The sequence below is a fragment of the Equus quagga genome, chromosome 10 (genome assembly GCF_021613505.1).
Source record: "Equus quagga isolate Etosha38 chromosome 10, UCLA_HA_Equagga_1.0, whole genome shotgun sequence".
Classification (NCBI taxonomy): Eukaryota; Metazoa; Chordata; class Mammalia; order Perissodactyla; family Equidae; genus Equus; species Equus quagga.
The window spans coordinates 121,682,817-121,699,698 of NC_060276.1; the positions used below are offsets into that span (position 1 = coordinate 121,682,817).

The 16,882-nt window shown below is 50.9% G+C and overlaps 3 protein-coding genes and 1 long non-coding RNA gene across 13 annotated transcripts in view; 2 read left to right on the forward strand and 2 right to left on the reverse strand.

Annotated features, from left to right (window-relative positions):
- Nucleotides 1–4,118, reverse strand: part of ARSH (arylsulfatase family member H) — a 61,917-nt gene extending 57,799 nt beyond the window's left edge. For all 7 annotated transcript variants that reach the window (XR_006890404.1, XR_006890403.1, XM_046674131.1 and 4 more), the window contains exons 1-2: nucleotides 3,888–4,118; nucleotides 3,365–3,486 (exon numbers count right to left, since the gene is read on the reverse strand). The gene's annotated coding sequence lies outside the window, so the exon portion shown is untranslated. The remainder of the gene's footprint in view (nucleotides 1–3,364; nucleotides 3,487–3,887) is intronic.
- The window catches only part of ARSL (arylsulfatase L), a 24,868-nt gene extending 20,321 nt beyond the window's left edge, over nucleotides 1–4,547 (forward strand). For both annotated transcript variants that reach the window (XM_046674136.1, XM_046674135.1), the window contains exons 10-11: nucleotides 806–927; nucleotides 4,189–4,547. In XM_046674136.1, coding sequence (XP_046530092.1) covers nucleotides 806–927; nucleotides 4,189–4,547 — 481 coding nt within the window. The remainder of the gene's footprint in view (nucleotides 1–805; nucleotides 928–4,188) is intronic.
- Nucleotides 4,455–8,827, reverse strand: LOC124246166 (uncharacterized). 3 transcript variants are annotated; one of them, XR_006890405.1, is made up of 3 exons: nucleotides 7,799–8,719; nucleotides 5,518–5,705; nucleotides 4,455–4,592 (listed from the first exon to the last, which is right to left on the reverse strand). It is a non-coding gene; the product is annotated as an uncharacterized LOC124246166 (long non-coding RNA). The 3 variants fall into 3 exon arrangements; XR_006890406.1 differs by having other exon boundaries at nucleotides 4,469–4,592; nucleotides 5,479–5,705; XR_006890407.1 differs by lacking the exons at nucleotides 4,455–4,592; nucleotides 7,799–8,719 and adding exons at nucleotides 4,599–4,899; nucleotides 8,734–8,827 and having other exon boundaries at nucleotides 5,479–5,705.
- A 175-nt stretch (nucleotides 8,828–9,002) lies between these two features.
- LOC124246161 (arylsulfatase D-like) overlaps nucleotides 9,003–16,882 on the forward strand; it is a 46,223-nt gene continuing 38,343 nt past the window's right edge. Inside the window, 2 exon segments of the mRNA XM_046674124.1 lie at nucleotides 9,003–9,188; nucleotides 9,854–10,003. Coding sequence (XP_046530080.1) covers nucleotides 9,127–9,188; nucleotides 9,854–10,003 — 212 coding nt within the window. The 5' untranslated portion in view covers nucleotides 9,003–9,126.

Below are 16,882 nucleotides of genomic sequence, written 5' to 3' on the forward strand. Positions count from 1 at the left end.
TTTATTAGAATGTATAATAAAAGAATGTGTATATATTATAATATATATTTATGTGTATGTATATTATAAATATATATAATACTTTATTTTAATAATATGATATATTATATATAATAATAATATATATACTTTTATTTCATTTTTTTCATGGAAATTCTGGCCAAGTCAATCTACTTGGGGTTCTGAATTCTCTACCTTGACCAAAAACATTAATCCACTTAGAGAAAAAGACTCCTGTTTTATGGTTCTTCTCAAGGTCACAGCATCTGTAAAAATCCGTCGTCGGTATTCATGATTAAATTTTGAGACACAAAGTCCTGAAAAGTTTTTAAAATAATTTAAGGGAAATCAGAGTCATTGCAGTTTTCCGCAAAGGCATTTCCTTACCTTCAGCTGCACAGGATGTTAATGATGGAGCCCAGCAGACGCACATATTCATTATCACCGGTTTAGCGCACAGCGAATAGTGGACGAGTAACAAAGAAACCCGGATCCGTCTGCCATCCCGGAGCAATTAACCACATAATGGGGAAATAAAATGCGCAGGACCATCACGCACATCAGAACTGGGGGACCGAGCCTTTCCGTAGTTTATTTTTGCATCCATAATAAGGTTGGGGGGGGGGTGGGGACAATAATTTCAGCCCAGCAAGCTGGTCCTCTGTGATCTTGCAGCCAAAGGTGATGTTTGCAGGGGAGAGACGTGGCCGCCCGCCCCAGTGCTTCCCCAAGCTCATGTTAAGTGCTCGTGCATCCCTGCCAGAAGTCCTTGCTCTGTCACTGGGGTGCTGTGTCCTGCCTGCAGGGTGATTGACGGCCGGGACCTGCTGCCCTTGCTGCGGGGGACAGCGCAGCACTCCGACCACGAGTTCCTGCTGCATTACTGTGGGAAGTTTCTGCACGCAGCCCGGTGGCATCAACGGGACAGTGAGTAGGCTGGGCGACGGAGTCACCTCTTGGCCTCGGTTCTCATTCTTCTGCTTCGTTAGGCGTTCCATCTTCACGCCAACTCTTCGATTTCCTTCTTGGCAGTGTTTTTCCCTCCTGTCAGCAACATCCTTCTAGCTGTCAATCATCTCATCGCTATGAAATGGGAGCTGTTAGCTGTGGTTTAAACATCCTGTATGGGATTTTCTGACTTTTCCTGCCTCCCACTATGATATGTGAATTGCAACTGTTTCCATCACACACATCCTGACACAGGCATCCTTGCACAGTCTGTCTTTACCTTTCAAATCTGTTCTCTTAATCTGGATTGTTTTCTGCATCTTTTTTTTTTTTTTTTTGAGGAAGATTAGATCTGAGCTAATATCTGCTGCCAATCCTCCTCTTTTTTTTGCTGAGGAAGACTGGCCCTGAGCTAACATTGGTGCCCATCTTCCTCTACTTTATATGTGGGACGCCTGCCACAGCATGGCGTGACAAGTGATGCATAGGTCCACACTCGGGATCCAAACCGGTGAACCCCTGGGCTGCCGAAGCGGAACGGTCTGAACTTAACCTCTGCGCCACCAGGCTGGCCGCTGTTTTCCACATGTCCTAACCACCTTAATTTAATGACACAATTTCCTCCTTGTGGTAAGAATGACAACTTTGTAACATAAGCAGCAATGTGCTTGCTGAATAATTTTTGTGTTTCCAAATTTTCTGGGCTGTTCTGGACCAACCTTCCTTGCAAAAAAAAAAAAAAAAAAAATTATTTACAAGTATTTTTTTTAAAAATCCCACAAGAATAGGAATTCCATTGCCTTCAATGGTTAAATTAACCTGGGGGGTGGCGGAATTGGTATTTTTACAATATCGAATTTTCCCAAATTGAAACATATTATGTGTCACCACCGTAAATGTATCCACTTCACCAAGCCCTCGGTTGCCTTGCCACGTAATTTCATCGTATTTTAATTGTATTTGTGTTTAATTTGTATTTCATTGTATTTTATTGGCCTCTACGTTTATGGCTCCAAGCTCCATCTTCACCTAACTGGAGTTGCCAGAGGTCTTCCGTTTTTAAGAATCATCTTTAAAACTCCAGCTCTCGGATTTCCTGAGAAACTGTGTTTTTCACTTTTATCAGTGATGACCTTCTGCTTCCACCTTTGTCTTCTGATAGGAGAGGTTCACCTGTTTGAGCGTGTTCTCTTATCCTCATTTTTAATTCCCTCTCTATCACTCCGCTTTGCCTCAGTATCTCCTGTTCTCTGAATTTGCTTTACAGACGCGGTTTTCTTGGTTCTTTCCTTCTTCCAGTGTTTGGGGAGGCCTAGCTCCTGCTTGCCATTCGACTCACTTTGATTTCTTCCTTCTTCAAAAGCATCCCCTCCACATCTCCCATCATCCGAATCAAGAATGAAAGAACATCGCATAGAATCCCCTTTATTTGAGGAAGTCACCAGATGTGATTTTTTTTTTTTTTATGGTCTCCCGCCCTTTCCCCTCCATCCTTTTTAGTATTATTCTTCTCTGGGATGATTTATATGGCTACCTTTTTGGGCTTTTAAAATTGCATATTATAAGTTTCCCCACTTCTTTTTAAAAACTTTCATTGCCCAATCTACAACCATTTCTGCTTAGCGGCACAGAGAATGGGGTTCACCCTCAGTGGCCACCCCACTGCTCATCTCTCATCTCTTGGTCATTGGGCAAATATTTCCGTTTTCTTTCAAGGTAAGTAGATGGGGAGTGTATTCCTACCATCCACCCCTCTTGAACTTGTCTTCCCGGGTCCACTCTTCACCCCACATCCATTGTCCACTTAGCATCCTGCAGAAAGCCTTCCTGAGACCGCCCACTGCCCACCCAGCAGAACCAGCCCAAATTCCTCCTTGTGACACAAGCTAGCCCCTCCCCATCTCTGAGACGTCGGCTCTGACTATGGGAGCCCTCAATCTCCAAGCTCCAGCTGAACTGTGCTCCATCATTCTAGGACGAGCTAAGCTAGTTCCTACCTCAGGACCTTTGCACAAGCTGTTCCCGCCACCCAGGACACTCTTAAGACGACTGAGTCTCCATATGGCTGGCTCATTCTTGACGTTCATGACCTGAGTTCAACGGGGGCCTCCTTCCCAAAGCGACAAGAAGCTGCAGGGCACAGCAGCTCCTGGCACATATCGGGACATGCCGGGTCTCACCTTCTGTCCTTTCAAAGTCGCTTGCAGAGGCTGAGCTAGCTCTGGTGCCAGCTGCCTTCAAGTGGGAGTCCTCCCAGACTCTGGAGGTTGTTCCAGCGAAAATACCTACCAAACCAGTCATTCCCTCTTTTTTCGTAAACAGCATTGTGGAGCTATAATTCAGTCTCATCAACAGCTCAGGCGCTATTACAAAATACCACAGACCAGATGCCTTATCAACAACAGTTATTTCTTACCATTCTGGAGGCTGGAAGTTCAAGATTGAGATGCAACGTAGTGGGGTTCTGGGCTCTTTTAGTGGGGTGAGGGCTCTCTTCTGGGATGCACACGGCCACCTGCTCGCTGGGTCCTCACGTGGCTGGAGAACAGAGAGGGAGCAAGCTCTTCTGTGACCCTCCAAGATCACTAATCCCATCAGTGGGAGCCCACCCTCATGACCTGACCTAACCCTGATGACCTCCCAAGGGCCCCACCTCCTAATGTCATCCCATTATAGGGTAGCATTTCAACACATGAATTTGGGAGGGGGACACACACATTCAGTCCACAACATTCTCGTACCATAAAATTCACCATTTTCAACTGCACCATTCAGTGGCCTTTAGCAGATTCACAATGTGGTGTAACCACCACCTCTGTCCACTTCCGGAAAATTTACATGGCCCCCAAGAAGACCCCATACCCAATCGCCATCACTCCCCATTCCTCCTTCCCCCAGCTCCTGGCAACCACTCATCCACTGTTTGTCCATGGATTTACCTGTTCTGGACATTTTCTATGAATGTAATCACACACTACGTGGCTTTTTGTGTCTGGCTTCTCTCACTGAGCATCATGTGCTCAAGGTCCATCCACCTTGTAGGCTGTGTCAGCACTCCATCCCTTTTCATGGCCGAGTAATATTCCATTGCAATGGAGGGACCACACTCTGTTTCTCCATCCACCTGCTGACAGACAGCTGAGCTGTTTCCACCTCCTGGCGACTGTGAATCATGCCGCTCTGCAGCAATGTGTCTTATTTCTCCATGTCAACCCTCTGTGATTCTTGTCCTTGCCGCAGGAGGAGCAGTATGGAAAGTCCACTACGTGACCCCGGTGTTCCATCCAGACGGAGCTGGCGCCTGCTACGGGAAAGCGGTCTGCCCGTGCTCAGGGCACGGAGTATCCCGGCACGATCCACCTTTGCTGTTCGACCTCTCAAGAGACCCTTCCGAGGCCCACGCCCTCACGCCGGACACGGAGCCCTCATTCTATCAGGTGATGGAGAGAGTCGGGCAGGCCGTGGAGGAGCACCGCCGGACGCTCGGCCCCGTTCCACTGCAGCTGGACACGCTGGACAACGTCTGGAGGCCGTGGCTACAGCCCTGCTGTGGCCCATTCCCCCTCTGCTGGTGTGATCAGGAAGGTGACGGAAGGTGAATGCCTGCCAGGGACATCTGGGTCCTCGAGTCCCGGAGTTATGCCCTGAGGTTGAAAATAAAACTCTGCTGTAAAGTTACGTCATCAGCTTGTGTGGGGCTGAACAGTTTCACCAATTCGAAGAGGAACAGGGAAGACGCACAGGGGTCTCCGGTCTAGGGAGACAGAGGCTCTCTGTCCCCATAAAGAGCTCAAGTCCCCAGACAAGGTGTTTCCGTGTCATATGGATTTGCAGACCAACAGCAGGTGGGCACAGAGGTAGCAGCTGTCCCCCGCTACGGTGTGGCCGGGGCCAAATTAAAGAGCGTAGGTGTATCATTTTCAACATCGATGAAGACGTTTCAAATTGGAACTGTCGACGCAAATAAATCCAAAATCAATTATAAATCCAAATTGGGGTGAGTTTATTATGAGCCAGGTTTGAAGACTATAGCCCTGAGGCTTTCCTTCCCCAAAAAAGGAAGGGCACCCAAGAAGTGGGGTGTCCTCAGACAGAGTGAGTATATGCCATCTTGGAACAAAGAGCATCTACCACATGACAGGAATGTCCCTTTTACTCCTGTCAAGAGACACTTAGCAGGCACAGCAGGTCAGGGGTCAGCAGGTCAGGGGTCATAAGGTGAGCACAGCAGGTCAGTAACTAACCCTCAGTTCCCAGGAGGAGATGCTCATCTTTAAAGAAACGCAGATACGGGGGATACCACATGCCTATCTGGAAGGGCATCACTCTTGTCTTGGGGACGTGGTAAATATTTAAAGCAGATGGGCCATTCATGACCCTTTTGGAAAAACAGGGTCAGGCTGAATTAACCCCATACCAAACGGCTTCCTCAAATACTCCCATATATCCTATTGCTTTTCACTTATTAGAACTATTTCTAAGCAATTCTCCTTGGTGAACAAGTGTCCCCAGGGACTGGAGGAAACTCACAATTTGGGAGCCGTGCTGGACAGTCAATGTCGCACCCACCCTTTGTTGAGAGGTCCCTGCACGATGGGGTTCCGTCGACGTGGGCTTTGCAAGGACCCGCCCCAGATAGGACGCCGGCAAGAGGAGAGTGTGGTGGGGAATTTCTTCCAGACTCCGTCCCGTCATCTTCCTCTCCATCCACAAACCACCACACGTGCCTAGTCCCAGCCCGGCTTATTCTGCTTGAGCTGAAAGAACAAACAGCACACATTGGGCAGCTAACCAACAGATACATATATATTTCTCCCAGTTCTGGAAGCCAGAATCTGGAATCCAGGTGTGGGCAGAGCTGGTTTCTCCCGGAGCCTCTCTCCTTGGTGTTTGGACGCTATCTTCTCCATGTGTCCTCACGTGGTCATCCCTGTGTGTGTCTGTGTCCTCATCTCGTCTTCTCATCAGGACCCCAGTCCTAGTGCATCAGTACCCACCCCAATGAGCTCATTTTACCTCCATCACCTCCTTAAATACCCATCTCCAAACTCAGCCTCATCCTGAGGTCCTCGGGGTCAGGACCCCAACACGTGAATGTGGAAGTGGGGGACACACACCATTTAGCCGGTAACACATTCTCTGCTGGCGTGGTGGTGATGCGGGGTCGGTGAGCCGAGGAGTCGAAAGAAAGATTTCTTAGACTCTCAAGATCTGGCAGTAGTGCTCTTTTATTTAGAGAATAGAGTGGAATAGCATGGGGACAGGACCCATGGGCAGGCAGAGCTTCTGCTGCTGCCCCAAGTTGAGGGTTAGGGCTAATTTCATAAGGCATGGGTACGTGACTTATTTTTACTGGAGAAAAGAAAAGATGATGTAAAAAGTCATTAAATGATTTCAGTGCAGATGGGGTCTGGTTATTGTGCGGTCATATAACTTTAGATACGAATCTGGCCATATAGATCGGCATGCAGGTGAGGATGCCCCGGGCTTCTCTCCCTGGGGCGGTCCTAATTCATACCACAAAAAAAGTCCACTGGGTCGTATTAGTTTGGCATGTAGGCCAGGTCACCTTGGGCTTCTCTAGCTGGGGCAGCCTTAATCCACATCAGTGGGATCTGTCTGGCTTTCCAACAGTTCTGTCTGCAAAGACAAGGAACAGCCAGGCCCCACCCCACCTCTCCAAACCTAAGGGTGTCACAAGAAACCCCCCACCTCATTACAGCCTCAAGCCCACTCTCCTCAAATTATCCAATCCCAGGTGAGCAATGGAGAACCTCCAGCCTCCAGAAAAAGACGTTGTTCACAGCCATCAACCAAGCCAAATCCTTCTCTGGCTAGCTCTGCTTGAGCCAATTCCCCTTTCAGGTAAAGAAAGAAAGAACAGCCACCCCCCATTCCTTCCCCAGGGCCCCAGGTCCTTTCCCCCTGACAGCCATGGCTTATGGAACATGGAGCCAGCACTTTCACCCAGCTGTGCCTGCATCCTTGGTCCACGGAGCCATTTAGCATCAGCTGTGGCCCCGTCACCTCCCTCCGTGCACCCCTCCACATCCTTGCCCCCTATGGCCTTGTCCCATGTGGCTTTGAAACCACGGAGCCCCCACGTTCTCGAAGTCGATTCGGACCCAGAGAATCAAGGCTCATCCTCCCTTTGCTAAAAAACTCTCCAAAACAGTACTTCTGGGGGGCACCAGCTCCCACTGCCCCATCCTCCTCGGGCACTCCTAAACCCTCACGGCAGCCCTTACTTGGTTTTGATAATTTTCCCAAGCGCACCCAAGACACCTGCTCTGCATACCTTGGACAATCTTCCCTCCCTCCAATGTACAATTTCGTCAAAGGATCACATCTGGACTCCGGCCCTGCCCAACCTTCCTTCAGAGCTACTTCTGGGCTCCCAGCTTCTCGTTCCCTCCCCACAGGCCTCCACTTTCTCCCTTTATGCTGAAGCAAGGAGCCCCAGCCAGCCGGAAAATCATCGGCTGACAACAGCTCCTCTCCGGGAATCAATAAGCAAGACAAAGAGAGAAGCAGTAAACAACGCCCAAGAATTAATCCAGCTAGAGGGGGCCTCCCAAGAAATGTAAGCCAACTAAATCTGCCAACTAAAACACAAAGGTCTCTTCTGGAAACACAATCTCCAGCCCTATTTCTGGAGATGCCAATGCAGCGAACTTAGTGGGGAGCGATTCCCAATTACCATCTGGTAAAAATGCAGACCTGAGTGGGAAAGGTGAAAAAGAACGACTCCAGGGGCAACGAAGGGGGAGGACCAGCAGGCAGACTCTCGAGGTAAAAATCTCACGGCTGAAAGTCCAACTAGGCTAGCTTGCTTTGAACACCCCCTCACCTGCCCTTGCCCACAGACTAGAAGTCTGGCATCCTGGACCCTCCTGAAATCCAGCTTGACATCTTGGTTGCCCGATTGCACGAGGCAAGTCCTAAGACCCTTCATGAGATGGAGACAGTGGGCTCCGGGCCGGTAGTGGCGTCCCCAAGGCCGCTGGCGGGGGCGGGGGTGGTTGCGTGCCTCACCATGCCCAGGCCCAGCCAGCAGTAATCATCTCCTCGCAATCACGGAAAACCTGTTTGCAAGACCAATTTGCAGGAGATTAAGAGGATTAGGGAGGGAGCTGGGGGGCCCCCCACACCCCGGTGCTGCAGCTTCGTGGGCGGGTACGGGGCACAGAGCGCTTGGGGTGAGGTCCTGCGCGCCCGGCCGCGCTCCGCCATGGGATCCACCGCGCAGACGGGACGCGCCCTGCCCGCCACCAGGTGCCCCAGGTGCGCGGGACAGGGCCCCCACTTGGGCTTGGGGCTGGGGGCACGACGGGGGAGCGGTTGACAAAGAGGGAGGGCTTCCAGGGTGGGCATGCGGCCCCGGGAAGGCCGGGCTGTGCGCGCGCCTGGGAGTCACCAAAACCCAGCTGGAGGCCCCTTCTCTGCTCTGCACAGACGCTGGACAAAAGAACTGGGGTGGGCGCAGTGCCGCCCCACGGGGTGGGGGCATGGGGGAGAGGAGGTCAGAGTGGGGGGAAGGGAGGAGGAAAAGAGAACAAAGGAAGAGTAGGGCGGGCCGAGGGAGGAGGAATGCCGCTGGTCACGCCCCGCAGAGCGCGGCCGAGCTCCCGCCCCCGCTGCGTAAGGCACGACCCCTTGGCCCGAGTCCCCAACTCCAGCGTCCCCTCCCCCACTGTCTAAGACGCGTCCTGTCCAACCCCTTTGGCCACCCCCCCCTTCCTCGGACGACCGTGTCCCCTCCCCCGCTCCCTAAGACACACTCACCCGCCCCCGTGTCTCCTCCCTTGCTCTCCAAGACACACGCAGTCCGGTCCCCCGTGACCCCAGTCCTCGTGTCTCCTCCCAGCGCGGACAAACCCTCCGTCCTACACTCTCCGCCCTCGCCCCGCCCCCGCGCGCCGAACCCCCAACATTAAGACACACCCCGTCCCGCCCAGCGGCCGCCCCCCGTGCAACCCGGAGCGCGCTCCTGTCGCCCCGCCCCCCCTCATCCTCTAAGACCCGTCCCTTCCGCTCCTTGGCCCTACCCCCAAGAGGTCGGCCCTGCCCTGTTCAACTCTCCGGCCACGCCCCGTCGCGGTCCCCGCCAAGGCGCGGCGGGGACGCTCCACGAGTCTCCCGGTTGCTCGAGCACCAGGGCGACCTCCCGGAACGCAGATGGCCCTGAGGACCCCTGCTCGGCCCTCCTTCCAGCCCGGAGCCCGGGAATCGGGATTAAGGTGCCCCAGGCCCGCGTCCCTCGGGTTATGGGGCGGGGACAGCCCGGGATCCGCCCCCGCGCCGCTCCAAAAGCCCGGTTACGCAGGGTCGGTTACGCACGGTCGCCCGTGCGCCCAAGGCCCTCGCAGGCAAGGTGCCCTGCAAGTGTGTGCAGTGGCTGTTTGGGCAAAACAGCCTTGCTGGATCTCCCTGGCGCGTCTGGGGTGCTTTTAATCCCACATTTATCGTTTTCAAATGTAAGTCGTTCTGGTGCTCCCAGCCTCCCGGGAGCCGGAGCTCCGGGACATCTGGCGGAAGGCGCGGTGAGGCCACGCTGGGCCTCTGGCCGGCTGACCCAGGCCCTAAAGGCCAGCGCCCCACATCGTACCCTGCGGTTTGGTGTGAATTCAGCCAAAGTGGTGGGAAGGAGGGGCCTGGATCAATTCAGTCAAAGGAACCTAATTTTGGCCAAACCGCGACTTTCACAACGAAACCGAAAACAACCTCGCTCAGGTTTACCGCGGTGGGTCTTAATTCTGCAAAAGGAATCAGAAGCTAGTTGCAGCCTCTTGTTAAATCCGAATTTCGTGGCGGCGCGTGTGCCTTCCCCGCGAGCTGGTTTGAAAAGCCAACTTCTCGTGCCAAATCACGGACGTTTATTTCTGCCTTTTGTTTTCCTCTGCAGGGACTGTGGGCCCCTCGTCCTCATGGTGGGTTTGCTACTGAGGACTTGCGAGTTAAGAGCAGCCGGTGCCTTGCAGCCGAACATCCTGCTGATAATGGCAGATGATCTGGGCATTGGGGACCTCGGTTGCTATGGGAACAGCACGCTGAGGTACAGTGTGGGGCCGGTGGTGTTGCTGGTGGTGCGAGTCTGTGTGGATTCGGCTGAATGGTGCATTGAAAATCTGCCTGTAGAAATCGGGCAATTCTAAGTGCATCCGGTCTCAACACGGAAAAAAGTATTTTTCGACCGGAAAAGAGAGTCCTAACCCTTTCAAACAATAGGGAACAACTGTGGTGGGTGGGCGTATTCATTTTCTGGCGGCGGGTGATAACAAATGACCGTGCACTGGGGGCTTAAAATGGCAGGACTCCATGCTCCCCCATCCTGGAGCCCAGAGTATGAGGTCAAGGGTCGCAGGGCCGCGCTCCCTCCGGAGGCTCCAGGGGAGGGTCCCTCCTGCCTCTTCCAGCGTCCGGGGCTCCAGGGTCCCCGGGCTGGTGGCCGCCTCCCTCCCGTCTCTGCCTCCGTCCTCACGGGGCTGCTCCTCTGCGTCTGCGTCTCCTCTTCTGTCTCTGAGGAGGACACCTCCTCCAGGATGCCCTCATCTCGAGGTCCATAAGTAATTATATCTGCAAAGCCCTTATTTCCGAATAAGGTCCCCTTCACGAATCGTGGGGATTAGGATGTGGGCAGGTGTGTTTGGGGGCTGCTGTTCAAGCCGGTATACAGTGAGTAAGGCCCGTTCAGAGTGTGCAGGCCCCCACGCCATCCCTGCCAGGAGGGAGGACGACGATGTTTGCATGCTTTCCGCACCAGGAGGAAAGCTGAGAGAGCTCCTCATTCCATTCTGTGGGCGTTTCCCTTAGATCACCCCAGAATTGAACACACGTCTGTCTCCCGGGAGCTGCCGCCTTGAGGACTAGTCTACACCCAGCAGGGCCTCCCTCCTTTTGGGACGGCCTTTGCAGACCGGCAGAGATCTCCCATGTACCCGGGGATCTTCTTTCCTCCCTACTGAGCAGACCTAGTTATAATTCACAAAACAGACAGTTCACTCATTTAAAGTGTACACTTCAGTGGCTTTTGGTAGTTTCGCAATTCTGCATCTGTCACCACAAAGCATTTTAGAACATTGTCATTCCGCAGAAAGGACCCCTGCACTCTCTTAGCCATAACCCCGATATTGGCTGAACTGTGTCCCCCGGATTCCCATGTTAGTGTCCTAACCCCCAGGACCTCAGGATGGGGCTGTATTTGGAGATGGGTCTTTAAGGAAGTGATGGAGGTTAAATGAGGTCAGTAAGGTGGGTCCTGATCCAAGAGGACTGGACCTCTTATGAGATGAGGACACAGACACTCACAGAGGGACGACCACGTGAGGACACAGGGAGAAGACGTGTCCACACGCCAAGGAGAGAGGCCTCAGGAAGGACCAGCCCTGCCGGTACCTGGATCTCAGACGTCCAGCCTCGAGGACCATGAGTCCATTCATGTCTGGTTTTTAAGCTGCCCCATCTGTGGTCCTTTGTTATGGCAGCCTTGAGAAAACTCATACACTCCACAACCCTCCAGCCCTAGGCAGCCACTCATCTGCTTCCTATCTCTGTGTTTACCCCAGGACATTTCATTCAAATGGAATCATACACAATGTGTCCTTTTGTGTCTTGCTGCTTTCTCTTGGCATCCTGTTTTCAAGGTCCCTCCGCTCTTTAACCTGTATCAGAACTCCATCTCTGTAACGTGTATCAGAACTCCATCCCTTTTTTGCAGCCGAGTACCATTCTCTTCTGTGTTTGCCTCTTTTCCTTTATCCATTCACCTGTTGATGGACAATTAGACTCTTTCCGCTTTTTAGCTGTTAGGAACAACGCTCCTCTCCACAATCCTGGACACGTTTTTGTGTGGACACATTCTTTTCCGTTTCTCTTGGGTGCATCCCCAGGACAGCAATTGCTGATCATACATGGGCCCGATACCTTGTTTTACATCAAGGAAAAAACTTGGAAGTTTGAACATCCCCTCCTGGCAGTACTGACCCTGCTTTGGAGTCATGTACCGAAAGAAGGTATCATTTAAATCTCAAACAGCCCCTCCCGCCTGTGGCTTTGGGTTGACGTTAAGAAAACTGCCAAGATGTGAGGTTTTCGTGCCTGATACCTCCCATAGGGGGCAGCACCCCTGAGTTCATGTCTGTATTCGTTCTCTTTCCACCCAGAATGCACTGGAAGCAAGGTCCTTGGGGGCATCCTAAAGCCAGCAGAGATGTTCTCTTAATGTAGATCATTGATTCGTTGACAAAAACGTTGAGCCAAGAGGCCCCGTGTGGTGCATCATGGCACCCACAGATATGGGGCCATGCCCCTCAGCATCCGCCTCCTAGGAATGGTGGCATTCTTCCCAACCTATGACACTTGCTCCGTCTTCAAAATTCTGTTTCCACTGCACTTCTGCCCCCCACGGCAAGCCGGCCATGCTGCCTTTAAGAATTCTGCTCAAGGGAGCTAGTAAGGCTGATAGGTGGACGACTTATATCGTGTTTGGGAGGCATCTGGTTTAGAGAAACCATCTTTGGTTTCAAGGCGAGGGAGCTCCACCCACGAGAAACCATCCCTTGCCTCATCTTTCAGTGATTGGCTGTGCAATCATTCAGACTCTTCTAGCACACCAGCTGTTCTCCGGTGGGAAATGAGTCCCATATAATTATTTCGGGCAACCAGTGTATTAGAAAGTGCCTGTCTAAAGATGCCAGGCATATTTTTGTTCTAAATGAGAGGTGAGCCAACAACCATCCTTTTTGGTTGAGGGCCACACGGTAGTAGCGTGGCTTGTGTGGGCCACATAAGGTGTGCGTTGCACATCCTTCTTCTCTCCTTTTTGATTTTTTCCAACTGTTGAGAAATGTGAAAACCCTTCTGAGCTCCAGAGGACTTAAGAAAATAGGCCGAGGGCCACATTGGACCAAAGATTGCTGATCTTTGCTCTAAGTCACCGAACTTCGAAGTGTCTCAAACAGAGGGAGCAGAACTTGAGGAGTCTGTAAGAGTTGGGTCCAAAGTCATTTCTGTTTGGCTCTGGTCAAACGTTCCTGGGTTTCCCCGGCAGGGGCAGGGTTGCGAGCCTCGTCACTCCATTTGGATTTGTGTTCGTAACGCCAGTTCTTTCCACGTGGAAGTGAATTGATGCTGGCAGGACAGTATCCCAGAAATTCTGCCTGATAAGAACAGAAAGTTGGAGAAACCGTGAGGTGCGTAATGAATGTGTAACCTGCTGATGGTCAGGGTGGAGGAGGTCTCAAGACTGCCTCTGTGGCCCCGACACTGCTTCTGAGAAGCTGTGCCATCAGTCACACATCTGGCACTTCCTTGGGCCTCAGTTTCCCCTCGGGGACATGAGGCCATTGGATGACCCTTCCAGCTCCATCGTGCGCAATATGATGCTCTGATGGCAAAGCCATGCCCAGGGATGTGTCAAAGACAGAGTAGAGAGTCTAAATAAATGTGACACCTGCTCATTTTGTTAACATAATAGGAAGAAAAGATATCTCTTCTCTTAGAAAAATCTCATTTGTGCACTGCCAATGACCTCTGCTTCCTGAGAGACAGCGGGATATTTCTTAGCATGTTTACACATCCTCAGATACTCTGATACTTTCTGGTTTTTACATAAAAATGACTATGATTCTGCAGGCCACAGTGCTATTAAAAATAAAAAGAGTTCATAAAGGAATGAGAGACACTCCAGAGAACTATTTTAGGACCATATTTGGAAATCAACTCGATCAGGGAAAAATGGGAGTGACATAAATTGACCCAGAAGCACAGAATTTAAAATCCCATTTATATATATTAAAGAAGTAGCATGTTTCCTGTTTTAAGATATCTTTTAACAAGTGGAGGGAGAAGGTTCTGCAGGAGAAGGTTCCCATATGAGGTTCAAACCTATGGTATTTTTCATCCCATTTCCCCAGTTTAGGTAATCATGAAGACATCTGCAAGAGATAAAGACTTGATAGGTAGGTAGGTAGGTAGGTAGATAGATAGACAGACAGATGGTGGATGGATGGATGGATAGGTGGGTGGATGGAAAGATGGATGGATGGAAAGATGGAAGGATGGATGGAAAGATAGATGGAAAGATGGATGGATGGATGGATGGATGGATGGATGGATGGATGGATTGATGAGTGGATGGATGGGTGGAAGGATGGATGGATGGATGGATGGATGGATGGATGGATAGACAGATGATGGATGGATGGATGGGCGGATACATAGATGGATGGACAGATAGACTATTGGGTATAAGACTAGAAATATAACTTTTTAAAACTGGGAATAACAGGTTAAAACTGATTATAATTGAACTTAATTGGTATAATTCTCTAAACCCATGGAAATCATGCATATAGTTTAGCCCAAAAAAAACCAAGTAAATTCTTACAGTTGGATTATTAAAAACAACCAGCAGCGGTCCAGAATGGGTGACTTGTAATAACAGCATTGATATTTCAGTCAGTTGCAATTAAAATGTGAGTCAAAGATGACAAAAGCTGCCAGAACAATCTCAATGGACACAACTATGCTAAGGCATGGCAGGGCCCCCAGAAGTTGCCTTGAGAAGCATGTGTCTGAAACACCAACTTCAGCTGTGGCTTCCAGCGAAGCCTGGACATGCAGGAGGTTTAGGGGCCTGCAAGCCACAGCTGAACAGCAGAGATAAGAGCTTTGCAAACAAAAGTGGTCAGAGCATCCACTGTCATTAAATATGAGAAAACCCATCATAGGAAAAAGGCTGCCATGGGCAGAAACTGGACTGGTGGGTGGGGACCATTGGCAAGTGCCCGATGAATACAGATGTAACCTGGTCTTTGCAATGCCTGACTAGAACCCGCAGGATGCCACAGTAAGCAGACTTTTCAGGTCTCACGGACGTGGCGGTAACCTCTGCATTGGCCCTTTCTAGCTACGTGACCAGGAACAAGTGGACAAACCTTCAAACTTTGCTTGTTTCCTTGCAGTTGCGATATCGCTCCATTTGCTAAGAAGTTGTTGGAACTCAGGATAACACACGTCATCCAAAAAGTCTTAACACAGCTTTTCCCTTTAATAACCTCATATGCGTAACTCTTAACGCGTTTACAGCAAACATCTTTTGAACGTTTCATCCTGCTCATTTCTTACATACTTCGTTAGCTTTGAGAATTTTGAAGGATACATTTTTTACTTTGATTTTTTTGCTGACGCGACATTCGCCCACCCTCTTCCATCAGAGGGACCGAAACAGAAACAAAATTAAAAATGTATTTTTTAAAATTTGCTTTAAAAAGAAAGGTACATGATGAAACGTTCAGATGACCGGCTCGGCGAGTTAGTAGCATTTATGCCTCTTGAAGTTCTTGAAGGTTCTGAAAACCTACCCTCGTTCTTTGGCATGCCTACTGGCTCACCGTTGATGGTTGACTTCTTCATAACTCGTCTTAGTTCTGTCCTCTCTCCACCAAACCTAAGGACTGGGACCCCCAGAATCCCCCACTCCTGAGTAGTCTGGATCCCAAGACTTAGAACTTGGCTTCTGTACAAGAAAATAACATTCGCATCCCAGTGACCTATAGCCTGAGGTTGCCCATCTCTTCTCAACGAAGAGCCAGGAGGTCATTTCTGCATCCTCTTCCTCAACGTTGGCGTAACACTGACGCTCAGGCTCTCCTGCCTGATGGCTAATGGTCATGGACCTCCCTCAGGTCCCAGCATTTCCCTCCCCTAACATCCACGATCTCAGCCAGGAAGTCCTTCCACCCATGCCCCTAACTCCCCTCGAAAGATCCCTTCAGTCTCAGGGCCGTTGGCCTTTGTTCCACCTGCTCTCTCAGGAAGTTTTCAGCATTGGCTCTCTCCCAGATTCTGTTCCAGCCCATTTAAACAAGGAGCCTCCATGTCCACGTCTTTCTCTCTCATCCACTTTCTCTCTGCTGTTTAATCTGCCCACAGCGAATCTTGGGGGTGTGGGCAGGAAAGAGTGAATCCTTCTTCATTCCATTAGCAAGACCATTTCCCCAGTGTGTGAGATAGGGTCTGCTCACAGAGGAGCAAAGAGCAAGAGGCCGCCAAAGCACACAGCTCTGTAAGCACACCGGTTCACAGGCCACCGCTTCTGAAGGTCACCAGCAAGGCTCCCTAGGTCGGAGCAAGATGGCCTAGAACTCACGGCTCAACACAGCAAGAGCATCATCCTCATATGCTTGTTCCCGGCCCCCAAGACCCCACCCGGTGACACGGTGACAGCCTGGATGGTAGCTATGCACTCGATGGGTTGTGCTGCAGCTGAGGACCCCAGAACAAGGGCTCATCACCTTTTGTAGCAAGCAGTCCTCAAGGCATTGCCCTGGCCCTGGGGACTGAGAAGATGTATGAGTCACACCGTGGTCACCTTGACCTACTGAATTGCCTTCATGCCTGGCTACGGAAGCGGCTCAGGGTCAGAGGACTGCTTGGTTTGGCATGCTCAGCGATGCCGTGCAGAACTCCTCCAACTAGAACAGTTCATTTTACCTGAGGAGGGTTTCTCAACCTCAGCACTATGGACATTTGGGCTGGATGGTGCTTTGTCCTGGGGGCTGTGCTGTGCACTCTAGGGTGTCTGTCGAGCAGCATCCCTGGTCCCCACCCATCAGATGCCAGTAGCATTATCCCCAAGTTGTGACAACCAGAAATGTCTCTAGACGTTGTAAATGTCTCGTTCAGTGGCAGACTGTTCCCTAGTTGAGGACCAGTGCCATAGATAGATGGATAGATGGATGCATGGATGGATAGATGGATAGATGGATGGATGGATGGATGGATGGATGGATGGATAGATGGACGGATGGACGGACGGACGGACGGACGGACGGACACATGGATGGATACATGGATGGATGGATGGATGGATGGATGGATGGATGGATGGATAGATGGATGGATGGATGGATGGATGGATGGATGGATGCAT